The sequence below is a fragment of the Jaculus jaculus genome, chromosome 17, assembly GCF_020740685.1.
Source record: "Jaculus jaculus isolate mJacJac1 chromosome 17, mJacJac1.mat.Y.cur, whole genome shotgun sequence".
NCBI lineage: Eukaryota > Metazoa > Chordata > Mammalia > Rodentia > Dipodidae > Jaculus > Jaculus jaculus.
In genome coordinates this window covers 467,370-494,630 of record NC_059118.1, presented here as the reverse complement: position 1 = coordinate 494,630, position 27,261 = coordinate 467,370, and the positions used below count along the sequence as shown (strand labels likewise).

General features: G+C 40.0%; 1 protein-coding gene across 1 annotated transcript; it reads right to left on the bottom strand.

Annotated features, from left to right (window-relative positions):
- Positions 1-793: 793 nt before the first annotated feature.
- Lztfl1 (leucine zipper transcription factor like 1) lies at positions 794-20,501 on the bottom strand. The gene is made up of 10 exons (XM_045137046.1): positions 20,373-20,501; positions 18,546-18,670; positions 12,717-12,911; positions 11,167-11,227; positions 9,528-9,599; positions 7,990-8,055; positions 7,830-7,907; positions 3,801-3,977; positions 2,470-2,573; positions 794-1,554 (listed from the first exon to the last, which is right to left on the bottom strand). The coding sequence occupies exons 1-10, from the start codon at positions 20,373-20,375 to the stop codon at positions 1,536-1,538; spliced, it is 900 nt and encodes a 299-aa protein (XP_044992981.1). The 5' UTR covers positions 20,376-20,501; the 3' UTR covers positions 794-1,535.
- Between the last annotated feature and the right edge of the window lie 6,760 nt (positions 20,502-27,261).

The window sequence follows — 27,261 nt, the reverse complement described above, 5'->3', positions numbered from 1 at the left end:
TCCGTCTAGGCATTAAGCTGAGAAAGGTGTGGGGGCAATAAAGGATACATTCTCCATTTAGTTAGCTTTGTTTCTGACTTACATAGAAAATACTGGGCCTCAATAGAATGGACTTTTGGAGAGGGCATCATGGTGAACTAAGAAAACATAAGGTGAGATATAGTCCTCAGTGAAAGCTCTGAAAGACAGAAACTGATTAGTGATCCAAAGGAGCAAGAGATGAGGAAAATGTATACTAAATGCTGGCTTTTGTTACTAGACTCTCTTTCTTGCCTCTTTCTGATTTATTTATTCTCCTAAGACTGCCTTCCTGCTTATTTGGGGAGAAATTATCTTACCCTGTGTCACTTGTTCCTTCAATGTTTTAACATAAGCCTCCAAAAAAATACATTCAAAGCTAATATTAAAAACCTGAATGAAAGTAACAAGGAGACTTAAGCTTTGATCAGTAAATTCTTCTCTGGGAATAAGAGCTACATGTGTGGAAGCAAAAGGGCTTCTTTTATATTGTTCATGCAGATTTGACAAACATGCTTTTGAAAGTAGAAAAGTTTGCTACATGTTAACATATGAAAAGTGAATGCTTTTCTCCTGAAATTTAACTGCCTTGTAAGCTTTATTTCATTTATTCCCATAGAGTTCATAACACCAAACATTACAGGTATAATGCTTTATTTTTAATATTTTATATATAAGATCACCTGAGGAAAAACATACCAATAAAAATGTTAAATTCTTTTGAGAATGCCATTGCTTCAGATACACACACAGAAACCTCAATCCAAAGTCCAAATGATGTCTGATCACTGAATTTATTTTGAGTCAAAATTTCTAAAATGAGTTTTATTTGACATCTAAGTTAGTGGATATTCTGAAAACAAGTATAAAGATTACATGTGCTCTGAGTCCAGTCAGTCTGCAAAATATGTCTGCATATGTTCTGATAAGCTGCACTCACAATACACCCAGGGTTAATAGTCCCCAGTTCACTGTGACTACTTTCCCTTATAATTAGTAAAAATGCTGACTAAAGCTGACAGTAACCACATTTCCAATTTATTCATTTCTGATTATCAGATAGAGTAAATGAACATTTCATTATTAAAAATAAAAGCAAAGTTTATTTATAATAACTACTATTAATAACTCTATTATTTAGTTTTACACTTGAGGAATGGATATACAAGTATAGATGTTGCTGGATTTTCCTCTAATATTAAAGATTCACCCTTCTTAATACTAAAAAAGGGTAACTATTCTTCCCATTTTAAATACTCTTTTCTATTATGAAGAAATTTCATGGATTTTCACTGAGACTCTGAAGCACTCTGCAGATAAGTATTTGGGATATCAAAATAAATCATGTTTTTTTTTTCTCTTTTCAATTAGAGAACTGAAAATAGGAACACTAGTCCTAAACATTAAAATCAAAGTTTAAATGAGAAAATAAGGAAAGAATATGACAAAAATGCTTCAAGATACATGCCTGAGGTGGGGACAGCTTATATGTTCATGTTCCAGGTGAAATCTTATCTTTAGTCTTCAGATTCATATCTGGTGATAAAAATTAAGAGCATAATGTCATGGTCCTTTTTATTGTTTCTTCTGTGATGAGTCATTATGGGAAACACCGCCAATGACTAGCCAGGAATGTTCTGTTGCACACTTACAGCATCCTTGCTATGGGAGAAGTCAAACTCAAGGCTAATGTTGATGGTAACTTGAGGGATTTCTGTATCAGATCATCTAAGATACTATCAGACTTCAGGTTTGTACCTGACATTTACAACCAAATGATAGCTTAGTATAATTATGTCAATCCTCGGATCAACAGAACAACTGATGTGGCTATGAATTAAGGGTTAACAAATTTCCTTCTTCAGGGTAATCCTGATCTTAATTCATCTTCTGGTTGTCTTCTCCAGAACTCTGATACAGATACAATGTCAGCAGGATTTCTAGGTAAGACCACTGATAACAAAAATGACACTAACCGGCACATGACATCAGGACCAGAAGGACACCACAGAGCAAAAATGCCCTGTGTTGCCTTGCTAGCTACTGCTTCTTTGCCATATCCTGTTAAGTAGATCCACTGCCAGCCGGGTGTGGAGGCGCACGCCTTTAATCCCAGCACTCGGGAGGCAGAGGTAGGAGGATCGCCCGTGAGTTCAAGGCCACCCTGAGACTCCATGGTGAATTCCAGGTCAGCCTGGACCAGAGTGAGACTCTACCTCAAAAAAAAAAAAAAAAAAAAAAAAGTAGATCCACTGCCAAGAGCAGCCAAGTGTGGTGTGGTGGAAGGAAGGTCTGGCTGAACCTAAATGCAGACCTGGGCCCCGCTGACACTTCTGCTTCCTTCTTGTGGGGCCCCTGGGCTAAATGATGGGCAGCCCGTGTCTGGCCCATGAGTAACAGCAAGCAGCCTCAACCCGGGGGGAGAACCCAAGGCAGGATCAGTAGGCTTACTTTGCCAGTCTCTTCCGCAGGTCTTTGATTTGGTCATTCTTCTTGGTGAGAATCTCTTTCATGTTTCGATATGCTGCTGTTTGTTGAAACTTCTTCTCTAACTCCTGTTTTGTGAAAAATGTCACTTTGTCAGTAAGAAATATTAAAGAAAGAACAATAAATGTGAGGAAAATGCACATTTTTACCTAAATTTTTTGCATATTTTCCAATTTCTATAAAATTAGCACCATCTGAACTTTAAAAACATTTCAAACAAGAAGCCAATAAAACAGCACTATTTCTTAAACACTATGTTAGCAAGTAACTTAATCACACTATGCTGTAGACATAAGAATCTACGTAAAATATGAAATAACTTTCATGTAAAATATGCACAACATTTTTTCAAATCTCATAGTACCACCAGTATTTATATATATATATATATATATATATATATATATATATATATATATATATATATATATATATTTATATAATATTTTTTTTACGTTTTATGAGGTAAGGTTTCTCTTGAGCCCAGGCTAACCTGGAATTCACTGTGTAGTCTCAGGGTAGCCTTGAACTCACAGTGATCCTCCTACCTCTGCTTCTGCTTCCCAAGTGCTGGGATTAAAAGTCCCAAAGTAGGATCAGTATGGGGTTTTAGATCTCAGGGCTGGGATGTTGGTACAGCATTTGCCTAACACATACAAGGCCCTGCATTCCATTCCCAGCACCCATATTCTTAAACATCTGACCCCTAAAGTGTGGAACTGAGCTTGCTACATATTAAACATCAACTAAGACAAAGGTCTCAAGTCTTTTTTATTTTATTTTTAAAAAATATTTTTATTTATTTATTTGATAGAGAAAGAGGGGGGGAGAGAGAGAGAGAGAGGGAAGGAGAGAGAGAATGGGTACACCTGGGCCTCTAGCCACTGCAAGTGAACGTGTGCCCCCTTGTGCAACTGGCTAGTGTGGGTCCTGGGGAATAGAACTTGGGTCCTTTGGCTTTGCAGGCAAATGCCTTTAACTGCTAAGCCATATACCTCCAGCTCTTTTTTTTTTTAAATTAAAAAAAAAATCCACCTAGTCCTCTGCCAGCCTATAGAAGGAAGCAAGAGGGAGCAATGCAGGGGGTGCAGGACAGAGCAGTGCATAGAGGAGAGCAGGGTGCATACCATCACAGAGATGGCAGCTCTTCAGAACATATGTTGTCTAAAGCTAGGAGGAAAAATAATCTGAACCTGCAGCTGCCCAGTATTTATCTTAGTCACAATTGCTCCTGTGTACTATATGCACCAGCTAATCAGACATGAACAGATGAATCTCTTCTGTAGTCTTCTGACCTTTTCAGCCATGCTCAGCTGCTCCTGAACCCTGAGGAGATCATGTTTGGCTGCTGCTAGGTTCTCCTCCAAGGACTTCTGGCTTTCTGTCTTGTCATTAAGTGTCTTCTGAAATTCGCTCTTTAAAGCTTCAACTGTATTTTCCAAGACATTTAAGTTATGGGCCTTTATAAAATCCTGTGAAAAAATAAACACATGAGCATAATTTCATATTGATATAAAATGATACTCTGTGTTATATGGGTACGAAACCTTCCTCACCAGCCTGGGCTAGCACAGCCTCCAGCCTCTGCTGGATTACCCACAGGTCCCATCCAGCCTTTGCCCCATTGTGTACATAGCAGACAGTATTCCAAATATATTAAATAGGATTTTTTTTAACTGCTAAAATTTTAGTCCAAGAGAAGTGAGATCTTAATTTAACAAAGCTGTGTGAGTTGGGATGGAAAACCTTTTTTCCCCCCACTTCGAGGTAGGGTCTCACTATAGCCCAGGCTGACCTGGGACTCACCCTGTCGTGCCAAGATGGCCTTGAACTCACAGCAATCCTCTTACTTCGGCCTCCCAAGTGCTGGGATTAAAGACATGCACCACCATGCCTGGCTTGGAAAGTCACTTTGAAAAAATAGATTAAAAAAAAAAAATCCTAGGTTAGAGAGATGGCTTACTGGTTAAGGTGCTTGCCTGCAAAGCCAAAGGACCCAGGTTCAGTTCTCCAGGACCTACATAAGCCAGATGCACAAGGTGCCACATGTGTCATAGCTAAAGGCCCTGGTATGCCCATTCTCTCTTTATCTGCCTCTTTCTCTCAAATTAATAAAAATTTTAAAAAATCCTAGTGAATACTTCACATTTTTCAAAATTATATAAAAGGTGAATGAGCCTGGGCTACATACTTGGTCTAAGCCAAGCTAGGCAACAGTGTGAGACCTTGTCTCAAAAGACCACATGCTATAGGTGAGACTAATGTTTATATAAAAATTTAGCTGATATATTTTAATCAACATTCAAGAAAGTATTGAGAGCATCATTGCTAATTACCAACCATAAGGATTTCCAAATTCAAAAGATTTAGTTATTATTTTAATTATTGATTTATTTATGTGACAGAGGGAGAAAGAGACAGAGACACAGAAAGAATGGAACATCAGGGCCTCCAGCCACAGCAGATGAACTCTAGACACATGTGCTACCTAGTGCATCTGGTTTACATGGGTCCTGAGGAATTGACCCTGGGTTCTTTGGTGTTCCAGCCAAGACCCTTAATAGCTAAGCCATCTCTCCAGCCCCCCCAATTTTTTTTAAGTGACCAGTATATACTTTTGCATATTTATCAACTGCATAAATCCTCCATCTGGATCTTGGTTTTGAATGGATAAAACTTATGATAGAAAAAGATTTGTGCAGCCATGACAGGAATTCTATACTTGCTAAATATGTAGAAGAAATAGTGTTTTCAACAATGTGAAACAAACAATCCTTGTTCATTTTTATAGTTAGTCTTTAAAAAGATTTTATTTCATTGCAGCTAGTAAAGGTATGTCAAAACATATAAGCCCCAAAATTTAGAAAAGTATTTATTTACTTTCAAGGAGAGAGGGTGGAGGGAAGAGAGAATGGGTATGCCATGGGCTCTGGCCATTGCAAACCAACACCAGAAGCATGTGCCACTTTCTGCATCTGGCTTTACACAGATACTGGGAAACTGAACCCAGGTCCTCAGGCTTTGCAAGCAAGAATCTTTAACTGCAGAGTCATCTCTCTAACACCTAAATGACTTTTTTTTTTGGGGGGGGGGAATGTTCAAGGCAGGGTCTCACTCTAGCCCAGGCTGACCTGGAATTCACTATGTAGTCTCAGGGTGGCCTCGAACTCACAGCAGTCCTCCTACCTCTGCTTCCAGAGTTCTGGGATTAAAGGCATGCACCACCATACCTGGCTAAATGTCTTTTTAAAAAATATTTTATTTTTATTTATTTACTTGACAGAGAGAAAGAAGGGGGAGGGAGGAAGAGAGGGAGAGAGGGAAAGAGAGAGAAAGAGAGAATGAATGGGCATGCCAAGGCCTCCATCCACTGCAAACAAACTCCAGACACATGTGTCATCTTGTGCATCTGGCTAATGTGGGTCCTGAGGAATCAAACCTGGGTCCTTTGACTTTGTAGGCAAATGCCTTAACAGCTAAGCCATCCCTCTAGGCCCCTAAATGGCTTTTAAACAAATTCATTATCCAAAAATGCTCGCGTTTTAGTTTTGAGTAGTTATAAAGCTGTTCTGGAACATTCAATTGTTTTACAATTCAATATTCCTTTATATATAATGCTTAGAAATTATATGTATGTTTTTTAGCTGTATAAAAATATTCTCCCAGCCGGGTGCGGTGGCGCACACCTTTAATTCCAGCACTCAGGAGGATCACCGAGGATTCGAGGACACCCTGAGACTACATAATGAATTCCAGGAGAGCCTGAACTAGAGTGAAACCCTACCTTAAAAAACCAAAAAAAAAAAAAAAAAAAAAAAAAGATGGGTTGGAGAGATGGCTTAGCAGTTAAGTGCTTGCCTGTGAAGCCTAAGGACCCTAGTTCAAGGCTCAGTTCCCCAGGTCCCACGTTAGCCAGATGCACAAGGGGGCGCACGCGTCTGGAGTTCGTTTGCAGAGGCTGGAACCCCTGGTGCGCCCATTCTCTCTCTCTCCCTCTATCTGTCTTTCTCTCTGTGTCTGTCGCTCTCAAAAAAAAAAAAAAAAAGAATCTCTTGGGGGAGGGAGGATATTACCATGGGGTATTTTTTTAGAATTGTTAATAAAAATTTGGAAGAAAAAAAAGATAAAAAAGTTATCTTGTCTAAAAAAATATATATGGATGATATATTGTCTTAAATTTATTTCAAGAAGACATGAGAAAGAAAAGAAGAAAGTAAAAGTAGAAATGGAACCAGACTAGCCATGTCCACTAACTGTTAAAGCTGGAGGGTAGGTACACAGAGGTTCATCACCTTACTTGTACCTTTGCAAGTGCTTGGAATTTTTCAAAGAGTTCAATAAAAATCTAATGAAGCCAGGAGTGGTGGCACATGCCTTTAATCTCTGCTCCTGGGAGGCTGAAGTAGAGATGCCATGAGTTTGAGGCCAGCCTGGATTACACACTGAATTCTAGGTCAGCCTGGGCTAGAGTGAGATGCTACTTCAAAAACCACCACCACCACCACCACATGCATTCTTGAAATGTAGTTTAGCAGCAGAGTACTTGACTGCACAAGGCCCTGGATACAATCCCCAGGCCCCAAGAAGAAAAAAACAAAAACCAAAAAAACGGTAGAAATGAAAACAGCAAATCTACTAAGGTAGGTTTGGGATCTGTTTAGCAGGCATTTACCACTACATAGCATAACCACCAGAAAAGTCATTGTTGTACTGAAAATTCACCCAAAAGTTCTCACTCACAGGAAAACACAGTATAGCATCACATGGTGTGGGAAGGCCACAGGAGATGCAACAGTATACTCAGTGGCTTCCAGCAGATGGAGCAACCTTCAGTCATTACTCTCAGACAGGCCTGCACAACTACCATCCTGGATTTCACTCCATTCCACTATGGACTGGATACAGAACCAGTGAATTCCTCCCACTATGTTACTTCATCCAAGAAAAACTTAAGTTCAGTAAATTCAATTAACCAAAACCATTTCTTCATTTCCTCCCCCTCCCCATTGCCACGTGGTTTTCAAGGGAAAGGGGTAAAAGCTTAAAAACAATAAATTACAAAATATCCTGCATGCACTAAATTCTCAGATGCATGCTAAGTATATGATCTGTAAATCTGCTCTAGAGGATAGACAGAGGGCAGGACACTAGCTCTCACTTGGCATTTCATGGGCAGGATGTTCTGATGTAGAATACCAGTGACATTTAGCTGGGAGAGTGGTGAGGAAGAATAATTACAACCAATAGTGACTATGACTTAAGTTTAAATTTCTAACTTTATTCTATTTAGAAGATGTTGAAAACATGGCTAAAACTCTGTTTACCTGTTGACTTCCTTGATCAATCTGTAAATCTTGAAGTGCTCTTTCTAGTTTTGACTTTTCATCCAGAGCATTTGTAGCCTATAATCAATGCAAACATAATGTGCTCAGTATTCAATCTCTAGGTAACCTTCAGTAACCACCATTCAATGATTTCAGTTACCTGTATTTCAATTATCTTCAGCCTTGACTTCAATTTCTCATTCTCTTCTTGAAGTCTTAAAATTTCCTTTGTGAGTAAATTCAGATTTTATTATTCTCACCAAAATGTTTAGCACTTGAAATGATTACTGTTTGTTTCACTAAAAACTTTAATATAACTGAAATTATGCAATAGCTCAAAACATCTGTATGGCCTGGTTAGAGATAAAATCCCAGTTTCATGTAGCCTACAAGCCCCTATCTTTGAATCACTGTGGCTCTAAGACTTTTATAGTTGCTTTTCTCAGACATACCTTTTTCCCTCTTGCCCTCTATTTTAGTCATTTTCCAAAGTCTCCTCTGCCATCACTCACCTAGCTCTCTTATCCTCTAGCTACTGGGCCTGTTCTGAGCCACACTGTTGCTACTTACTGTGAAAACACCACCTTTCTCACTTTGCTCCCTGTGTTCAAGCCCTTAAATAGCCCTAACAGAGCTGAAGCTGAATGCCTTTGCTCTTGAGCAGCCTGGAAATGAGAACCACCTTCCAGGCCAGTCTTATTTCTCACTATACACTGACATACACATTGATCTAGTCAGGGGGCACTGCACTGTTCCAAGACATGCCAGACTTCTGCCTAACTCTAACCAGTGACCCCTGTCCAATAGGACTACCTTTCTTCCCTCTGATAACTTCATCTTCAAAACCCAGTTAAGCACATCACCCAAGAACCTCTTCTCAAGTCACTTTCATGTACACAGAACTATCTTTTTCTACTACCTGTGACACCCAAGCACCCTGGAGCACTCTTCTATCTCTGCTTAGTTTTCACTTTCTAATGAAAGTATAACATTTTTGAGAGGGAATTAGGTATTAAACTGCCTTTTTTCTCTACTATTACCTAGGATAGTGCTGAAAGAAAATATAGCAGTCACATAGGGGCCAGGCATGGTGGCAACATGCCTTTAATCCCAGCACTCAAGAGGCAGAGGTAGGAGAATCACTGTGAGTTCGAGGCCACCTTGAGACTACCTAGTGAATTCCAGGTCATCTTGAGCTAGAGTGAGACCCTACCTTGAAAAACAAAAACAAAACAAAAAAACCTAAAGGGGCTGGAGAAATGGCTCAGTGGTTAAAGATACTTGCTTGAAAAGCCTGAAAGCCTGATGGCCCAGGTTCAATTCCCCAGTACCCACATAAAGCCAGATGCACAAAGTGTGTCTGGAGTTCACTGCAGTGGTTGGAGGCCCTGGCATACCCATACTTACTCTCTGTCTGCCTCCTCTCTCAAATAAAATGGTCACTAAAAACAATCCAAAAATCCCATGTTCTTTACTTTACCATGAGAAGATAAGGAGCCATTTCATGTGCTCTTGAAGGTTAGCATGTCCTCTTATGGCCACTGGGCACCATTCAGTAAAACTCTGTGATGGACTGATTATACTCAGTGGAAAAAAAGAGTAACCCAGCCTCCCTTTCTTCTTCCTCTACTCCAGAGTTGTTCAGGCAATAAGGGGAGCAGAATTCAAGGTTTTCCATTTCTAAAATGATGACATTACCTTGTTTAGGAGTTCTGTTGTTCCACCTTCATTAATGGGAACAAGTTTTGGCTTTGTGATATCTATGAGAGGCTGTAACAAAATGAAGAAACCAAACTGAAATCCCCACATAGTAAAGCATGAATCATCATCAAGCACTTGTACTTTCTAAGTGGAAGACATCATATATAAACATATCCACTGGGACATCAGTTCCACAAGTATAGCCATTCTTGCTGGGTTCATTCTGTTATGTCCAAGTGCTTAAGATGTGCCCTGTGGATTCCAATACAGAGATAAAACTCCCTGTGCCTTTTTAGAAATACAAATAGAAAGGAAAGGAGGGAGGGATGGAGCTCAGGCCAGAACTCTAGCATCTAGGACTGGAACTTTCATCTATGGGAACTGAATTCTGCATAAAATTCATAAAATAACAAATTACAATTGGCAAAGATTTATAGATGGACAGTAATTTGGCATAACTATTCAAGTAATTTAGTAATATATATCAAAAGATAAAAGCTGGGTGTGGTGGCGCATGCCTTTAATCCCAGCACTCGGGAGGCAGACGTAGGAGGATTACCGTGAGTTCGAGGCCACCCTGAGAATACATAGTTAATTCCAAGTCAGCCTGGGCCAGAGTGAGATCCTACCTCAAAAAACAAAATAATAATAATAATAATAATAATAATAATAATGGGGAGGGGAGGGGGAGAGGGAGGAGGAGGAGGAATCCTTGCCTTATCACCCAGAAACTTCTTATCCAGAAATAAATCTCTTAAAGAATTACTAGAAAATATTTCCTATGGGTCTGTACATGAATTCATCTGTACAATGTTCAACTCTCTGAAAACAGAATATTTATGGTATGTTTATAAAACCGAATGGTAGGTAGGCCCTGTACATAATGAGAATATTTAGAAAGACAACCAGCTAATTACTAGTACTGTTTCCACCTGTCATCTTGAGTAACTTGTCCACGGCAAACAAGGAGCTGGGATTCAGACTAGACTGCAGGGACTGTATGTGTGTTGTGGGGAGAGAGTGGGAGACCATAACATACAAAAACAGTTTTTCAGTTACTTTCAAAACTTTTCATCTTTTGTTTCTGAGTGGGAATTTAAGTTCCTCTTTGAATTTGAAATTTTTTTTGAAAGTTCTCACTTTGACCTTTATATGTTATGCTTTGAGAATTTTAGATACTGGTTATTTAAGAACAGACTTAGGGGCTGGGAACATGGCTCAGTGGTCAAAAGCACTTGCTGTCCAAGCCTAATGATGTGTTTTGGATCCCAAGAATTCATGTAAAGTGTGGAAGTGGAATTAGGAGAATCCTGAAGGCTGTGGATCAGTGGCAAACAATAAGGGAGATCCTGTCTCAAAAAAGGCAGAAGGTAAGGACTGACAACCTGAGGTTGTCCTCTGATTTCAAAACACATGCAGTCTCCCCAACCACACAAAGAGATGGACTTAGAATGACTAAAAATTACCTGTTCAGCCAGGTGTGGTGGTGCATGCCTTTAATCCTAACACTTGGGAGACAGGGGTAGGAGGATTGTTGTGACTGTGAAGCTACCCTGAGACTACATATTGAATTTCAGGTCAGCCTGGGCTAGACAGAGAAGACCATACCTTGAAACCACTCCCTTCCATAAATTACCTTTTTATTTGAAGATGTAAATTCTGCTTTTTCAAATTCTGCAACTTGTTCTAATAGTTCTCTTGAGGTTAAAAGCAAAAATAAAAGAGTCATCATTAACAATATATTTGTGTAACATAAAAGAAGAATAAAAATTACCAATATCAACCTATCACATGCTAGGGAGAAAAGCATAAAATTAGAAAAAAAAAAAACCCAAAAAACTTCATATCATCAAAAATGTTAGTACAAATGGTTGAGAATCTTAAGCACATGGACAAAAATTTGAACTATCCACAGCACTTGGTGTTTTGTACATAGTGGGTATACAATATATGCAGTTAGAAATAAACTGCAATGTCAATAGATATATGAACAAAATTTGTATTTCTCTTTATTTTTGAGGTGCTATGACATTGATCTATTATATAATATTCATTTGATTTTTAAAAATAGAACAGCCTTGGGTATGGAATTAGTCTACTGTATATACTGAAGAGTACTGCACATTCCCAGGAGGCAGACAGTGTGAGTGAGCCCCCACACATGATCCACCAAAACAAATGGGCAGGCTATGCCATCACAGATCACTCTTCTATCTTCTTCAAACATCAATATTCAGCATTTTTTTTACCAGTCACCTGGTGAGAAACTGACAGTTACTGAAGCCAAATGACTTTCCTTCCCTGCCCAGGGAACTGGCCTTAGCACTGTGCATTATTCTCCACATGAGCCAGTATGATATGATTCTGCTTGGAGAGTAGTTCTCAGGGTTTGGCTATCAGTCTTCCATGACTTCTGGCATGCCTTTTCTTAGAATGAGCTTCAACTTACTTATTTTACTACAGTTTTTGGAATTAACAAGCTATTAGATAGTAAGCTTATAAGCCATTTTATATTTCCTATTTTAAAGATGTGTATTGGGCTGGAGAGATTGCTTAGTGGTTAAGGTGCTTGCCTGTGAAGTGTAAGGACCCATGTTCAACACCCCAGATCCCATATAAGCCAACACACAAGGCAACACATGTGTGAGGTTGTGCAAGTGCACAAGGTGGTACATGTAACTAGAGTTTGATTGCAGTGGTTGGAGGCCCTGGAACACCAATTCTCTCTCTCATAAAAAATAAAAATAAAAAAATAAAGATGTGTATGACTTCAAGTGCAATTATAATAAACTTGTAATGCTCTTAGTCTAAATGAACAGCAATTATACTTCAATCATTTTTTGACTGTTTCATATCTTTACTTCTTAGCTGATTTATCTATGAAGACTACCTAATACTAACCAAGCCAACAGAGATTCTATATGGAATAATTCATGATATAGGCAAAAGCAATTTCAGACAGTTCAAGGTCTTTGTAGTACCTAGGAACAGGGAAAAGAGAGCATTTTAAAGAGGATGTTGAGTACTACCCAAGGGATTCTCAGTGACTGTGTCTTGTTGCCACCCTTCCTATGTTGTTTAACACTCTAGCCTCAAGGAAAGCAGCAGCAAAGTCAGTAATGCTCTCACCTTTGAAGAACATACTTTTATCTCTACTGTCTCCACTGAAGGTACAAATCATGTTACCTGTTTTCAAGTTCCGAGATATCTGTCTGTAGCTTTAGGTACCACTTTTCAGCTTGTGAGAACAGCTGCCGCAGAAGCAGCACATTGGTATAAGCTGTGTTGATGAGCTCAGACTCCACCTCACTGTGCACCACTGCCTGTAGCCCATCCAGGACTTCCAAGACCTCATCCATAGTAAAGGTCTCCTCCACCAACCTGGAAGACACCATAATCCCAAATGCAAGAGCAACTTACAGAATGCAGCAAAGTCAAAAACCCTACATCATAACAGCTAAGGGATTAAAGGACTGCAGGTAAAAAATCTCTCTGGAAACTATGTTCTTTATTAATAAGGCATATAGAAAATAATTTAAACTCAAAATTTTACATTTATTAAAATGATGAAATTGTGGGTAATTCTTTAAATGTGTTCATTTTTAAACTCAAGTACATGTTGAGAAACATCCTCCAAACCTTCATCTATTCTTTTAACTTTTCATTATTAAAATTTTTAAATATTTATTTATTTGTAGGGAAAGAGAGAATGAATGAATGAATATGGGCTTCTTACCACTGCAAATAAATTCCAGATGCATGTGCTACTTTGTCCATCTGGCTTTATGTGGGTAATGGGGAATGAATCTGGGCCAGTGGGCTTTGCAAGAAGGTTTCTTTAACCAATGAGCCATCTCTCCAGCCCAGCTTTTTTTTTTTTTTTTAATGTACTTTTTTCTCTTAAAAAACAAACTATTTATTTATTTGAGAAAGAGAAAGAATGGGCACAGCTATGAGCATGCCAGGGCCTCCAGCCACTGCAAACAAGCTCCAGACACATGTGCCACCATGTGCTTAGGCTTTGCAGGCAAATGCCTTAACCACTAAACCATCTCTGTAGATCCCAATTTTTTTTTTTAAACATCATTTTCAGGCTGGAGAAATGGCTTACTGGTTTAGATGCCTGAGAAGCCTAAGGACCAAGATTTGACTCCCCAGTATCTAGGTAAGCAAGATGTACAGAGTGGTGCATGTGTCTGGAGTCTGGAGTTCATTTGCAATGGCTAGAAGCCCTGGCATTCTCTCTCTGTCTCAAATAAATAAATAAAAAAAAAATTAAAAATTTTCATTCTCCACTAAAACTTCAAAGCAGTCTTGAGACCCAAAAGAAAAACATTTAACTTATCATAAGCCACAATTACACCATGAAAATGAACATCTTAATCAACACATAATTAAAAACCTACTCTCATTAGAGACACTGGGTTAGAAGGAAATTTTGGAGCCATTTCTTCAATCATCTAATTGTACATGAAATTTGAAGGGTAGAGAAGACTTGCTTATAGTCCCACTGGGGTTGAGTAACCCAAAAATTTCAGCCACATGCCCAACATCTGAGTCCCTGACGAAGGTCCTGTGCATGTCTCCTTCTCTCAATGACACTGTCACAGTAACATAGTCCTCTCTTCTTCCTGTTTCCCTCCTCCAAGTCCCTGATTCTCAGAGAGCAAATGCCCCAGCCTGCCTTCCTCCTTTTCAAATAGACAAAATCAAGCAAGAAGCAGCTTGAATTATGTTCAAGTTAATAGTATCTAATTTATAATTAAAAAATTTTTGAGGTAGGGTCTTACTCTAGCACAAGCTAACCTGGAACTTACTCTGTAGTCTCAGGCTGGCTTTAAATCCACAGCAATCCTCCTACTCCCTGCTTCCCAAATGTTAGGATTGAAGGCATGTGTCACCATGCCCACTAATTTATAAATCTTTTTTTAAAAAAAAATTTATATATTTATTATTTGAGAGAGAGAATATGGGCACACCAGGGCCTCCAGCTACTGCAAACAAACTCCAGATGCATGTGCTGCCTTGTGCATCTGGCTTATGTGGGTTCTGGGGAATCAAACCAGGATCCTTTGGCGGGAAAGGCCTTAACAACTAAGCCATCTCTCCAGCCCTATAATTCTTTTATTTATTTATTTTTTTAACTATGTAGTTTCAGGGTGGCCTCAAACTCACGACAATGCTCCTACCTTTGATGAGTGCTGGGATTAAAGGTGTATACTGCCATGCCTGGCTGACCTTTTTTTTTTTTTTTTTTTTAATGAGAGAGAAAATTGGCCCAGCAGGGTCTCTAGCCACTGTAATCAAACTCCAGACACATAAGCCACCATGTGTGTATGTGCAACCTTGCATGCTTGCATCACCTTGTGCTTCTGGCTTACGAAGGACCTGGGGAAGTTAAACATGGGTACTTAGGCTTTGCAGGTAAGTGCCTTGACTGCTAAGCCATCTCTCCAGCCCTAATTTATAATTCTTTAACCTTGCATCTAGACACTCTTAAAAAGCCCAAACTTTATTGCTGAGAACTCCACATTCTTGGGCTTCAAGGTTACTGAGAAATCCTATTGGAGCTGAACTGAAAACCTCCTCCATGTAGACCAGCTGACAGAAAGCTGAAAAGTTATGCTACATGCAGCTCCGTGGGAAAGAAATCACCAATGGAGATCGACAACAGAGGATACTATAAGCCTTAAGTTTTGCCAGCCAGGTCAAATGAGCCATGGGTGCCAGTAGTGGTATGTCTGTTATGGGGGAAGTCAACAGCTCTCTAATTGACTAGGGACCTGCTTCACAGGAAGGAATATATGCCTGACATTGAAAACCTATGACAGGAGAAGTCATGAGCCCTAGGGGTATAACATCTGTTGCTGTCTGGCTAAATGTATATACTATGCTCACCAAACTACCCAATAAGTACTTCTCTTAATGTTCATACCCATATACTAATGGTACTCTCACTTTTGGTTAGAGAAGCTTCTCTTTTCAGATGGCAGTGACCTTAAGATGACTCAGAAGGCACCATAGTGCTGAGAAGTGCTCAGCACTGAAATATCTCTATCATACCTTCCAAGGCTCAGGGTCAATGGCAGAAAGAATGTAAAAGCCAAAAGAAGGGTAGGACTCCTTACAACATGCTCTTCCAGACACAAAATGGCCTGGATGTTCATGAACTCACAGTGCCTGACTCTACTACACAAGACCATAATTTTAGGAGGAAAAGATGATGATGTTAAAATAAAAGATATACTGATTGAGAAGGGTAAGGGTTATGATGGAAAGTGGAGCTGATTAGGGGAAAGTGGAAGGGGGAATTACCATGGTTTATTGTCTATAACTGTGGAAGTTATCAATAAAAATAAATAAGTACAAAAAACCCAAACCTTATTTTCATAAAGCCCTTACTAAAACATTAACATTTTTTATATCCTTTAATAGAATATGCTAATTACATTGTTGTTTTTATCACCTGAGAATTAAGAAACCAGATCATCAGATTAGTTCAATGGGTGATGAACTTACTGAACTTAGTTCATGGCTCCATGACACCTGTAGTTTACCTGGAGGTCCTTTTCACTTAAATCTAACTGTAGCCAGATGTGGTGATCCATGCCTTTCATCCCAGCACTCAAGAGACAGAGGCAGTAGGATCTCTGTGAGTTTGAGGCTAGCCTGAGACTACACAGAAAATTCCTGGTCACCTTAGGTTAAAGTGAGACCATGTCTCGAAAAAAAAAAAAAATTACTTTATTTTTAATTACTTCTCACTATTGGTCCAAGAAAACTTATCAATTTTTTCTTCAAATCAGCTAACAATTTTCTGTAGTACTCATCAAGCTTTTCATGGTTTCCTTGCTGTTTTCTTTTAATATGTATTTATTTGTGAGCAGAGAGAAACAGAGGAGGAGACAGGGAGGGAGGAAGAGAGGGAAAATGGGCACCCAAGGCTTCTTATTGCTACAAACAAACTTCACTGGGCACTGAGACTCAAACCTGGGCTGTCAGGCTTTGCAATCAAGCACCTTTAACCACTGAGCAATTTCCTCAGCCCTTCCTTGCTGTTTTTCCCTCTCCTAATTCTGCAGTATGAATGGCACAGACTCAAAATTACAATGTCTTATGGCTTTAATCTTTTGTTCATTTTATTTATTTATTTACTTGAGAGTGACAGACAGAGAGAAAGACAGATAGAGGGAGAGAGAAAGAATGGGCGAGCCAGGGCTTCCAGCCATGGCAAACGAACTCCAGACGCATGCGCCCCCTTGTGCATCTGGCTAACATGGGAACTGGGGAACCGAGCCTCGAACCGGGGTCGTTAGGCTTCACAGGCAAGCGCTTAGCCACTAAGCCATCTCTCCAGCCCTGGCTTTAATCTTTTAATGACTCATTCAAGAAAATTAATTTATGAAATATATGTATTTTTTAATTTTGTTTTATTTTCATTTATTATTACTTATTTGAAAGCAACAGAGAGAAAGAGGGAGGGAGGGAGGAACGGGGAGAGAGAGAGAGAAACTGAGAGATTGATAGATTGAGAATGAGCACACTAGGGCCTCCAGCCACTGCAAATGAATTCCAGATGCATGTGCCACCGTGTGCATCTGGCTTATGTGGGTACTGAGGAATCGAGCCTTGAACTGGGGTTCTTAGGCTTCACAGGCAAGTGCTTAACAGCTAAGCCATCTCTCCAGACCCTAAATTTATAGACTATTTAATGCACAAGTCCTTCACAATTTCTGTCTAAAATCAAATAATTACTAAAATGTGCATGTCTGAAAACAGGCTCGTTGCTCCTATCTCAAAACAATTTTTAAATTCATACATAAATGGAGCTTAGTATAGTTGCTTGCAGTGAGCAACTGATCAGGGTAATCCTTGAAACCTACTGTTATGGCTTCTGCCTCAACATCCCCATCCTAACTAACAGAAAGGATCCAATTTCTTATTTGGTTTCCTTAGAACAAGGTTTATTTTTTTCAATTTCCACTCAAGACTCCTTTTAGCCTGAGAAATTTTCACATGATCCTGGGTATATAGGCATATAAAGTAAGTATACAGTCAAACATTTTACTGATAATAAATTATAAAGAAATTTATCTTAAAACAATTCTTTGCTATGCATTTAATTTTACTGTTTATTAACAATGAAAGTAAATTTGTAAACTAATGAGATGGATACACTTGTTTATTTTTGTAGAAAGAATTAAATCTTGGTTGAGTATTTGATATTGCAGGCAAGTGCCTTAAACGCAAAGCCATCTCTCCAGCCCAAGTTTTTGTTTTCTATAATTAAACATTAAGTTTTGATAAGAGCAAAAAAAAAATTTTTTTTTTTTTTGAGGTGGGGTCTCACTTTAGCCCAGGCTGACCTGGAATTCACTATGTGAATTCACAAGGTGGCCTCAAACTTGTAGTGATCCTCCTACTTCTGCCTCCTGAGTGTTGGGGTTAAAGGCATGCGCAACCACACCCGGCAAGAGCAGAAATTTTTTTTTTATATTTTGGTTTTTTGAGGTAGAGTCTCACTGTGGCTCAGGATGACCTGGAATTCACTATGGAGTCTCAGCGTGGCCTTGAATTCATTGTGATCCTCCTACCCCTGCCTTCCGAGTGCTGGGATTAAAGGCGTGTGTCACCACTCCCGGCTCAAGAGCAGAAATTTTTTATGGTTAGTCAAATCATTGTAATCAAGAACATACAACAGTCCTAACTCTGAGCTGAGATGCTTCCTGCAGCTTTCCTTGGTGGTGTGGGGTGTGACAGCATAGTCAAAGTACACGTTATATGTTCAGAACCAAGGCTTTGTAGTAAAGTTTCATGATACAACACAGGACAGCATGGCCACAAACACCTTCATTTTGTTATGCATTTAGTTATAAAGGAACTTTTGGTTACTTAACTTTCAGAAACCTTTACTGTTGCCAAATTTTTTATGACCCCTACACTCAGTTATGTGACCTCTGGGGGGTGGGGTTACAACTCAGTTTAAGAAACTGGGCCTTATAGCCCTATTGATACCTGCTCTCCTTGAGGTCATGGAAGCAAGAATCTACTGTTTTGAGTCTCAAACCTCTCTTTGAACGAGCAAAACGCATGTAATTAATAACTTCATTTTGATGGTGTTCATTTAGGCCCAACTCTGCCTGAAAAAGAGAAGTAATTTGTTAGTCCTAAAAATCTGACAAAAAAAACTAATAATAAAAATACTCATGACACCCTGTTGTATTGAATACTAGATGTCCATCAGGTTCCATTCTTCTTAGCTGCCTAGTTGGACACTTCTGCAGTCAAGTGTAGTCATTTGATGTCCAGAATGAATACGAACAGAAGGAAGTGTGGGGAATTTCCAAGCCTCTTCCTTAAGATGTGAGGTGTATCTTCACATATTATTTCTCTGAAACTTGGTTGAAGGGATGACTTGATTGAGCCATGCAGATCATATCAATGACCCAGAGACGGGAGAACAGCACGATGTAAAGGACCATGTCCCTACCTCGTGGAGTAGCACTGACCTACTCACTAACTGAAATCAGAGTGAGATATACACTTACACATTTTAAGCCACTTTGATCTTTCTCTACAGTAACTTAACCATATCATATACACCCTTAAATATATATATGGTTTAGAAATAGGCACTAGTTGGTCTTTAAAATAATAAAGGTAGCCAGGCCTGGGTGGCACATGCCTTTAATCCCAGCACTTGGGAGGCTGAGGTAGGCAGATTGTCTTAAATTCATGGACAGTCTGGGACTATAGGGTGAGTTCCAGGGCAGCCTGGAATACAGTGAGAACCTGTTCAAACAAACAAACAAACAAACAAATAAATAAATAAATAAATAACAGAATCAACCACAGAAAGTTGGAGTAACAGTCAAACAGGAAAGCAAGTCAAATATTGTTTAAAATATTTATTTTAAGTGCAAAACCAACCCTTCTGTATTTTGCAATTTACTAATGAAGACCCTATTCCTGATTCTAAAGTATCCATTGTTAATCAAAGCGACAGAAAGGAACGACAAGATAGAACATGAACAGTTAGCTTTCTGTGAAACCATTTTCTCATTCTTGTAATCTTTTAAGGAAATCAAAAAGAAATGAGCATGTTCTAAGCTCAAAATGGTTAAGGAATGGTGTGTTTTGTTCAGCTGTATTCTCAGCTGATTAGGAATTCTGATTGCTGGGGTATTTCAGCAGCCCATTAAAAAAATAACTTATGTATGTATGTGTGTTTTGCTGCTGCAAAGAACATCCGGCATTACATGAGTGGCTGGTGACTTGAACACGGGCAAACAGGCTTTGCAAGTAGGCACCTCCCCAGCTCTTCAGCAGCCCGTTTAAGCAGCACCCTCAAACCAGCTTTATTCCTTTCCTTGTGATACTTCAACTTCAGTACCATGCTGTTCCCTGCACTGTTAATTTAAATTAGCATGCTATCTCTATTAATCTGTGGAAATGGAGTACTTTCTCCGTTTTATTTTTTAGTGCTGGGAAGTGAACCTACCTTACTATGCTAAATCTGAACTCGACCATAGAACTACATTCCAGCCCGATGGTATTTTTTGAACAAGACCAAACAAAAGAAATGTCAACCAATTTTCATCATTTGTAATTTTCATGGGTGCTTGAGGTTTTAAAGGTGAAAAGACTGCACATCAGAAAGTGGAACTCAACCAAGTTCACAAAGTTAGAATGAGCTGGCGGTTGTTTATGGGGGCAAAGGTGGGTGTGCGCCTGTGCTCAGCCTTCGGTCCTCCCTCTCATCCCGGTAGGAGGCAGCGGCTGCGAACGGCGTCCTCAAAGCCGCCTCGCCCTCCCGCCGCCCTTCCCCCAGCCGCTACTCACCATGGCGGTGGTGAAGAGAATACCCTCAGGGGCGAGGGGAGTAGCCACCGGAGGATTGAGCGGAGCAGGGCGTTTAGAAGCCCTGGGTTGCCAAGGGGAACAGAGGCACGTGGGTCCTCAATTCTGCACTCTCACTGGTCCGCAGGATCACGTGCCAGGAAGTGCTCGTGACTGACCGACTTCCGCATGCGCCTTGGCGTCGCGACCCGGAAGTCCTACCCTTACGTGCCACGGTGGCCGGAGAGTCCACCACTGTGGCCAACGGCGGAGCTTGGTGGCTTCATGGGGCGTCGGGGCGGCTGCGACAGGTCTACCATATCGTGCCTCCTACGTCTGCAGGGCTACATTGTTTACTCTTTTATAATGTTGGCAAAGCTGTCCAATTTAGCAACTTTAAAAAGATGCGAAAAACATCGCCTTGTTTATGTCAGTCTGGGTTCACCCGGAAACTCAGGAAGTCTAGCTTGCATCCTTCGACTCTGCCAGTTTCCTACCTTTCCAGAGCGGCCAAAGCCCTCTGGACAAAGATAGGAAGGATAAAGCCAGGCACCCCCATCGGGGTCAGCGCACAGCGCTAGGTCCACGTCCTCCCCTCCCCCAGCCCAGGCTGAAGCCAATGGAGAACCGCCAGCCTTTTGAGAACGGTAGACTTAAAGCAGAATTGGCTCTGAGGGATGAAAAGTTAATTTCGTTAACGCGTTTTGGGGTTGTGTTGATCATGCCCCCCAAAGTGCATAGTAACATGGATCACAGCTGGGAGCTAAATCTAAAGATCTAGCTAGATAGAGTCAAGGTCACTTGTCTAAGACCAGGAGGTGGCCACATCTGAAGCTTGAGTCTGTCATGAAAAATGCAAACCTGTTCTTTAAATAAAAATTAATTTTTTTAGTCAGCACACAAGACTTAGATATCATTCATTCTGCCATTTCGAAATACAGTTTGTTTTTAGTTGACCCTCAACTCCCTTTATCTTTCTCTTCCTAACTCCCACCCCCCATTTCCTCCCTTTCTGATTACATGTCACATATGTCCTTTCACCATTCCCACACCCCTCTTCCTACTCACTTTTTTTTAAAAAGTTTTTATTTGATTTGTGAGCAAAGGAACTCCAGATGCATAGTTTTATGAGGGTGCTGAGGAATTGAAACCCCTTATGAGCAGCTCTACTGACTGAGCCATCTCCCCAGGCCCCACCCTTACTCTCGCTTTAGGCTGGCTGTTGGTTACATTCTACAAACATGTTTCCCAAGAACAAAAACCAGAAGGCAGGTGTCAACTCTTCTAATAGAGTGGGAATTAGATTCCAGTTTACAATTTTCATTCCTTGCCATTTTATTTTATATAATTGTTACTAAATTATGTACAAAAGTTAGTAGTTCTCCCAGCAGTTGAGTTTAAGTCTTTTAAAGTAAAATTGGAACTTTGGGGGCTGGAGGTATGGCTTAGCAATTAAGGTGTTTGCCTGCAAAGCCAAAGGACCCAGATTCAATTCCCCAGGATCCACTTTAGCCAGATGCAGAAGGTGGCACAATGCGTCTAGATTTCGTTTGCAGTGGCTGGAGGCCCTGGTGTGACTATTCTCTCTTGTAAGGTTCAGGAGTGACCAAGGACTACGAAGAGAGCACTCTGTGGCAAAGATGGAAGTTTTTTTTTAAAAAAATTTTTTTAAATTTTATTTATTTATTTCAGAGCAACAGACACAGAGAGAAAGACAGATAGAGGGAGAGAGAGAGAATGGGCGCGCCAGGGCTTCCAGCCTCTACAAACGAACTCCAGACGCGTGCGCCCCCTTGTGCATCTGGCTAACGTGGGACCTGGGGAACCGAGCCTCGAACCGGGGTCCTTAGGCTTCACAGGCAAGCGCTTAACCGCTAAGCCATCTCTCCAGCCCAAAGATGGAAGTTTTAACGGGGAGTGGGGGGAGTCACGAGCTGCCAGGTTTGATTCTCAAGAGTGGTGCAGTTAGTTTGGGGTTACAGATAGTGGGCTTTATAGGCTCTTCAGTTGGGGGAAGGTGAGGAAAGGAAGGAATTTCCTTGTTGGAGCAGTAAATCTCTGTTCTTTAGCTGAAGGGTGAGACCAGAAGTGACCTGATGAGAGATAAGGGAGCAGTAAATTTAGACTTGGAGCCTTGTTAGGCAGGGGAGGGATCATGGCTGAGCACTTTCTTGAATAATGTGGATGATTCACTTTGCCCTCCTGCTGCAGCTCCATTTTATCCTGACCTAACATCTCTCACCCTTCCTCTTTCTCGCTGTCAAATAAATATTTTAAAAAATTGGGACTTTGGAATGAAGTGGTAGTGGATAAATTCTTTAGAAAAGCTAATTTCTAAAGACATGATGTCTTTAGAAAAAGAGGTACAGCAATGAAAATGATTAGTTGAGTGGTTAGTACAGTAAGGTGGACATAATTTAAACAGATAGGAACTAAACAAACAATTTCCAGACGAGGAAATGCAGCTCAGAAAAGTCACTTGTTTTGCCACAGTTGGAGTCAAGCCAACAGACCTGGAATCCAATTCATGTGATTATTGCCCAGGATTTCTTGACCATTTAAGCCACCCAAGCTCATGTGACAGAGTTTTCTCATCCACACCACCCCCTGCCTGAAAGTAAGTTTCTACCCTCTGTTTATGGGCATTTGTCCCAGGATTATTGAAAAGCAGGAGGAGAAAGAGCAGTTTTCTGCCTTGGATGAAGAGCTTAGCAAAGCCTTGTGACATGGGAGTCCTTCATTCAAAATACACTGAGAGGCTGTGCAGACATTTGCTTATGGGAGGATATGAACAGCAAGCAGGGCCCTTGTGTATAAGCTGGAATGCTCCTGGGCATGGGAGGATGGACTGGAGGCACTGGCTTGACTGTGCCCAACTTTACCTTTGTCCAGACTCCCAGTCCTTAACCATCTGGACATCTGGACAGAATCTCTGTCTCCTTGCAAGGTCCACACAGATAGGTTCCCTCAGTCTCCCATAATGGCTGCCCTCCAAATTCAATTAATTTTCCACTTTGTCATACCACAGCTCACATTTCTGTTCATTGAGTGTTGAATTCAAAAGCAAAAGTCGCTGTTATTTAGTGTCTACTATAGACTAGACACATTTCATCTCAATAGTAAATCCTCATAACATGTGGTTCTTTCTTTAGTAGACATTGTTCACGCACTAGAAAGGTCACTCCACCTATTGTGGAGACAAGGTGAAGGAATTTCACAAAAGATTTTATGATACATAAGTAAACAAAGTTGTTCATCAGTCTTCATTTGCTAAAGAAACTTGTGTATTTTCCCACAAGCAAACTCATGTGCATGCTGTGTTATTAATCTAGTCAAAGGAGTAAGTATAGATTGCCAGTATTTCACAGGTAAAGATGTTTGTGGCTTGAAGATTTAAAACAAAAATCTTCCAACATTTATCATTTATCAGAAAGAATATGAACACTTAAAAAATCGCCACTGGGGGCTGGAGAGATGGCTTAGCGGTTAAGCGCTTGCCTGTGAAGCCTAAGGACCCCGGTTCAAGGCTCAATTCCCCAGGACCCACGTCAGCCAGATGCACAAGGGGTGCACGCGTCTGGAGTTTGTTTGCAGTGGCTGGAGGCCCTGGTGTGCCCATTCTCTTTCTCTCTCTCTCTCTCTCTCTCTCTCTCTCCCTCTTCCTCTCTACCTGTTGCTGTCAAATAAATAAATTAAAAAAAAATCGCCACTGGCATGAACATAAATTGAATTTTTTTTCCATTTAGGGTATAAGCTGAAATAAAAACAAGAAATAAAAAAAAAATCCAGGGCTGGAGGGATGGCTTAGTGGTTAGGGCATTTGCCTTCAAAGCCAAAGGACCCAGGTTCGATTCCCCAGGACCCATGTAAGCCAGCTGCACAAGATGGCACATGTGTTTGGAGTTGATTTGCAGTGGCTGGAGGCCCTGGCATACCCATACTCTTGTCTGTCTCTCTCAAATAAATAAATAAATAAATAAAAACTTTAAAAAGTTCTTTTAATCCAATAGTACATTAATATTTTTTCACTCATTTGCCATACTGACTGTGCAAATACAAGTTTTGTCTAAAATGTACAGACTCTCAAGCAACAATGTGCAGCTTTCTTCATCCTCCATGCTAAGAGGTGTAAAAGCTTAAGGACCAAATAATAACAAGTGTACAGGCTTCAAAATCTATCTAAGGGCACTCACTAGTTTTAGCTTTAGCTAAGATACATCTGGAACACTAAGTGATGACTTACATACAATAATGTGAAATACAGTTTTTTGAAAAAATAAACTTTAGTGAAACAAACCTGAAAGACACAGAGGGTTGTCAGCTTAAGATGTCAGCCACTTTAAGTCCATGTTCTATTATCTAAAACTTAACTTATCTTTCCCTAAACTGAGAACTTCCTATCATGTCAGTAACTATGTTATGAAGTAAAAGAGGCTTAGGTGAAAAGTTTTTATTCATCATAACTGCTGAATCAATTTTCTAGGTTCTCAACAGCCTCGTGAGAAGTCTGGAAGATGTTCATACATAAGGATATTGCCTTAGCTCACTTAAAATTGCCCCTACAGTGGTACATTAATAACCCTTAGTGAAGTGTTTAAAATAAACAAGCAGGTTGAAATTTGGGCTAAAGGTGCCAAACACAGTATCTGCCTATAGAGCTATCAACTCAGGAATTCTTTCATGTATGAAATTTTGCAGAGAAGTTGTTTTACTTTCTCAAAATCCAGGTGATAATACTCCTTACTTCAGATCTGGAATTTCTGAAAGGACTTTTAAAACATCAGTATGGATGACAATAGAATTATGACAATCTAGCAATTTTCAAGTCTTACAGAGAAGCAGTGTGGCTTGGGGATTTTCAAAGCAGTTCTGTAAAACTGTATCAGCTAATTATTTTAACTCAAAATTCTACTTTAATCTAGGTTAATTTCCATTTCCTCGCTATTGTGAATAGAGCAGCAATAAATATGGATGTGCAAGTATTTCTGTGGTACGATATAGAGTCCTTTGAGAAATGGTATAATTGGCTCATGTGGTAGCTCTTTTTTTTGTTGTTGTTGTTTCTTTTTGAGACATCTTCACACTTTCTTTTTCCTGAAGTAGGGACTCACTTGAGCCTAGGCTGACCTGGAACTCACTCTGTAGTTCCAGGCTGGTCTTGAACTCATAGCAATCCTCTTACCTTTATGCCTCCCAAATGCTGGGACTAGGGATATGTGCCACTACACATGGCCTTTCACACTGACTTTCACAGTGGCTTGCACCATGTTATACATCCACCAACAATGAATAAGAGCTTTGCCCCTAACTTTGCCGGCATTTGTTCATTAGTTTTCTTGATGATAGGCATTTTGACTGGGATGAGATGAAATCTCAAAGTGTTTTGTTGTTGTTGTTGTTGTTGTTTTTGAGGTAAGGTCTCACTTTAGCCCAGACTCACCTGGAATTCACTATGTAGTTTCAGGGTAGCCTTGAACTCTACCTCTGCCTCCCAGGTGCTGATATTAAAGGCATGTTCCACCACACCCAGCTTCAGTGGTTTTAATTTTCATTTCTCTGATGGCTAAGGTTGTTGATCATTTATAAAAATACCAGTTGGCCACTTGTGTTTCTTCTTTTGAGAACTGTCTGTTCATTTCACTAGCCCATTTACTTATTGGACGTTTAGAAATGACTGAGTAATGAAAATGTGGTGCATCTATACAGTGGAGTTTTACTCAGTTGTAAAGAAAAATAAAGTTGTGAAGTTTTCAGGAAAATTAATGGAATTGGAAATAATCATTCTTAGCAAGTCAAGCCCAAAAAATCAAAAATCACAAGTCCTCTCTTATACACAGATCCTAATTTTTTTTAAGTTAAAAAGTTAAAGATACTTTTCTTATTAAATTCTTCCTTCCTTTCAAAGTTTCTCCTCCCCTCACTTGGGGGATGAGGAGGTCCTGTATTTTAGGGCCAGCCCTCCCAGAGCGCCAGCCTCCTAGTGTTAAAATCAAGTCCCTAATCCCTCAGGCTGAAACCTGGTTGATTTGCGTTCCATTTGAATGGATGGGACTTAGTGTTGTGTCTACCCCTCAAGTCAGTCAGGCTTCCAGGAATCTGGGGGAATAAAAAGACCCTCCCCCACCTTTGTGCAAACAATGCAATTTCTTAGTGAATGTGAGCCAGCATGAGCTCCCCTGAACCCTGGGCCCAGTCCTCACAGATCACAGATCCTAATTTTTAATGTTTGTATGTATATAAATAAGGGGATGTGAGAATGAGTACAAAAGTCCACAAGAGAGGAACAAAAGAATTACGAGGAGGGGAAAAAGGATACTAAGTTGGGGCGAGGAAAAGAAGAGGGAGGGCAGAGGGGGAAGGGAAACTAAAAAATTGTGTGAAAACACCACGATGAAACCAAATTATATTTATACAAATAAAAATAAATTTAACCAAAAAAAAGCAAAAGTTAGCTGGGCGCGGTGGCACAAGCCTTTAATCCAGCACTTGGGAGGTAGAGGTAGGAGGATCGCTGTAAATTCGAGGCCACCCTGAGAATACAGTCTGAATTCCAGATTAGCCTGGTCTAGAGTAAGACCCTACCTTGAAAAACCAAATAAATAATAATGAATTTAAGGAGGCTGGGAAGATGGCTCCGTGGTTAAGGGTGCTCAATGCAAAGTCTGATAGCCCAGGTTCAATTTCCCAATACCCACATAAAGCCAGATATACAACATGGCATATGTGTCAAGTTCATTTGTAGTGGCAAGAGGCCCTGGCACACCTGTTCATTTATTCTCTCTCTCTCTCTCTCTGCTCATAAATAAATAAATAAAAGTGATAAAAATAAATTTAAAATTATGCTTTAAAATCTTTATGGAAGGAGGTTATAATATCACTGTCAGCCATTCTA

What these genes read in the sequence shown, in the direction of transcription:
- Lztfl1 (XM_045137046.1), bottom strand. An exon ending in ATCTCGGAACTTGAAAACAG is followed by an intron (nt 11,228 to 12,716) that starts GTAACATGATTT and finishes TTTAACCTCAAG; the next exon opens with AGAACTATTAGAACAAGTTG. An exon ending in TTGATCAAGGAAGTCAACAG is followed by an intron (nt 3,978 to 7,829) that starts GTAAACAGAGTT and finishes ATTTTTTCACAG; the next exon opens with GATTTTATAAAGGCCCATAA.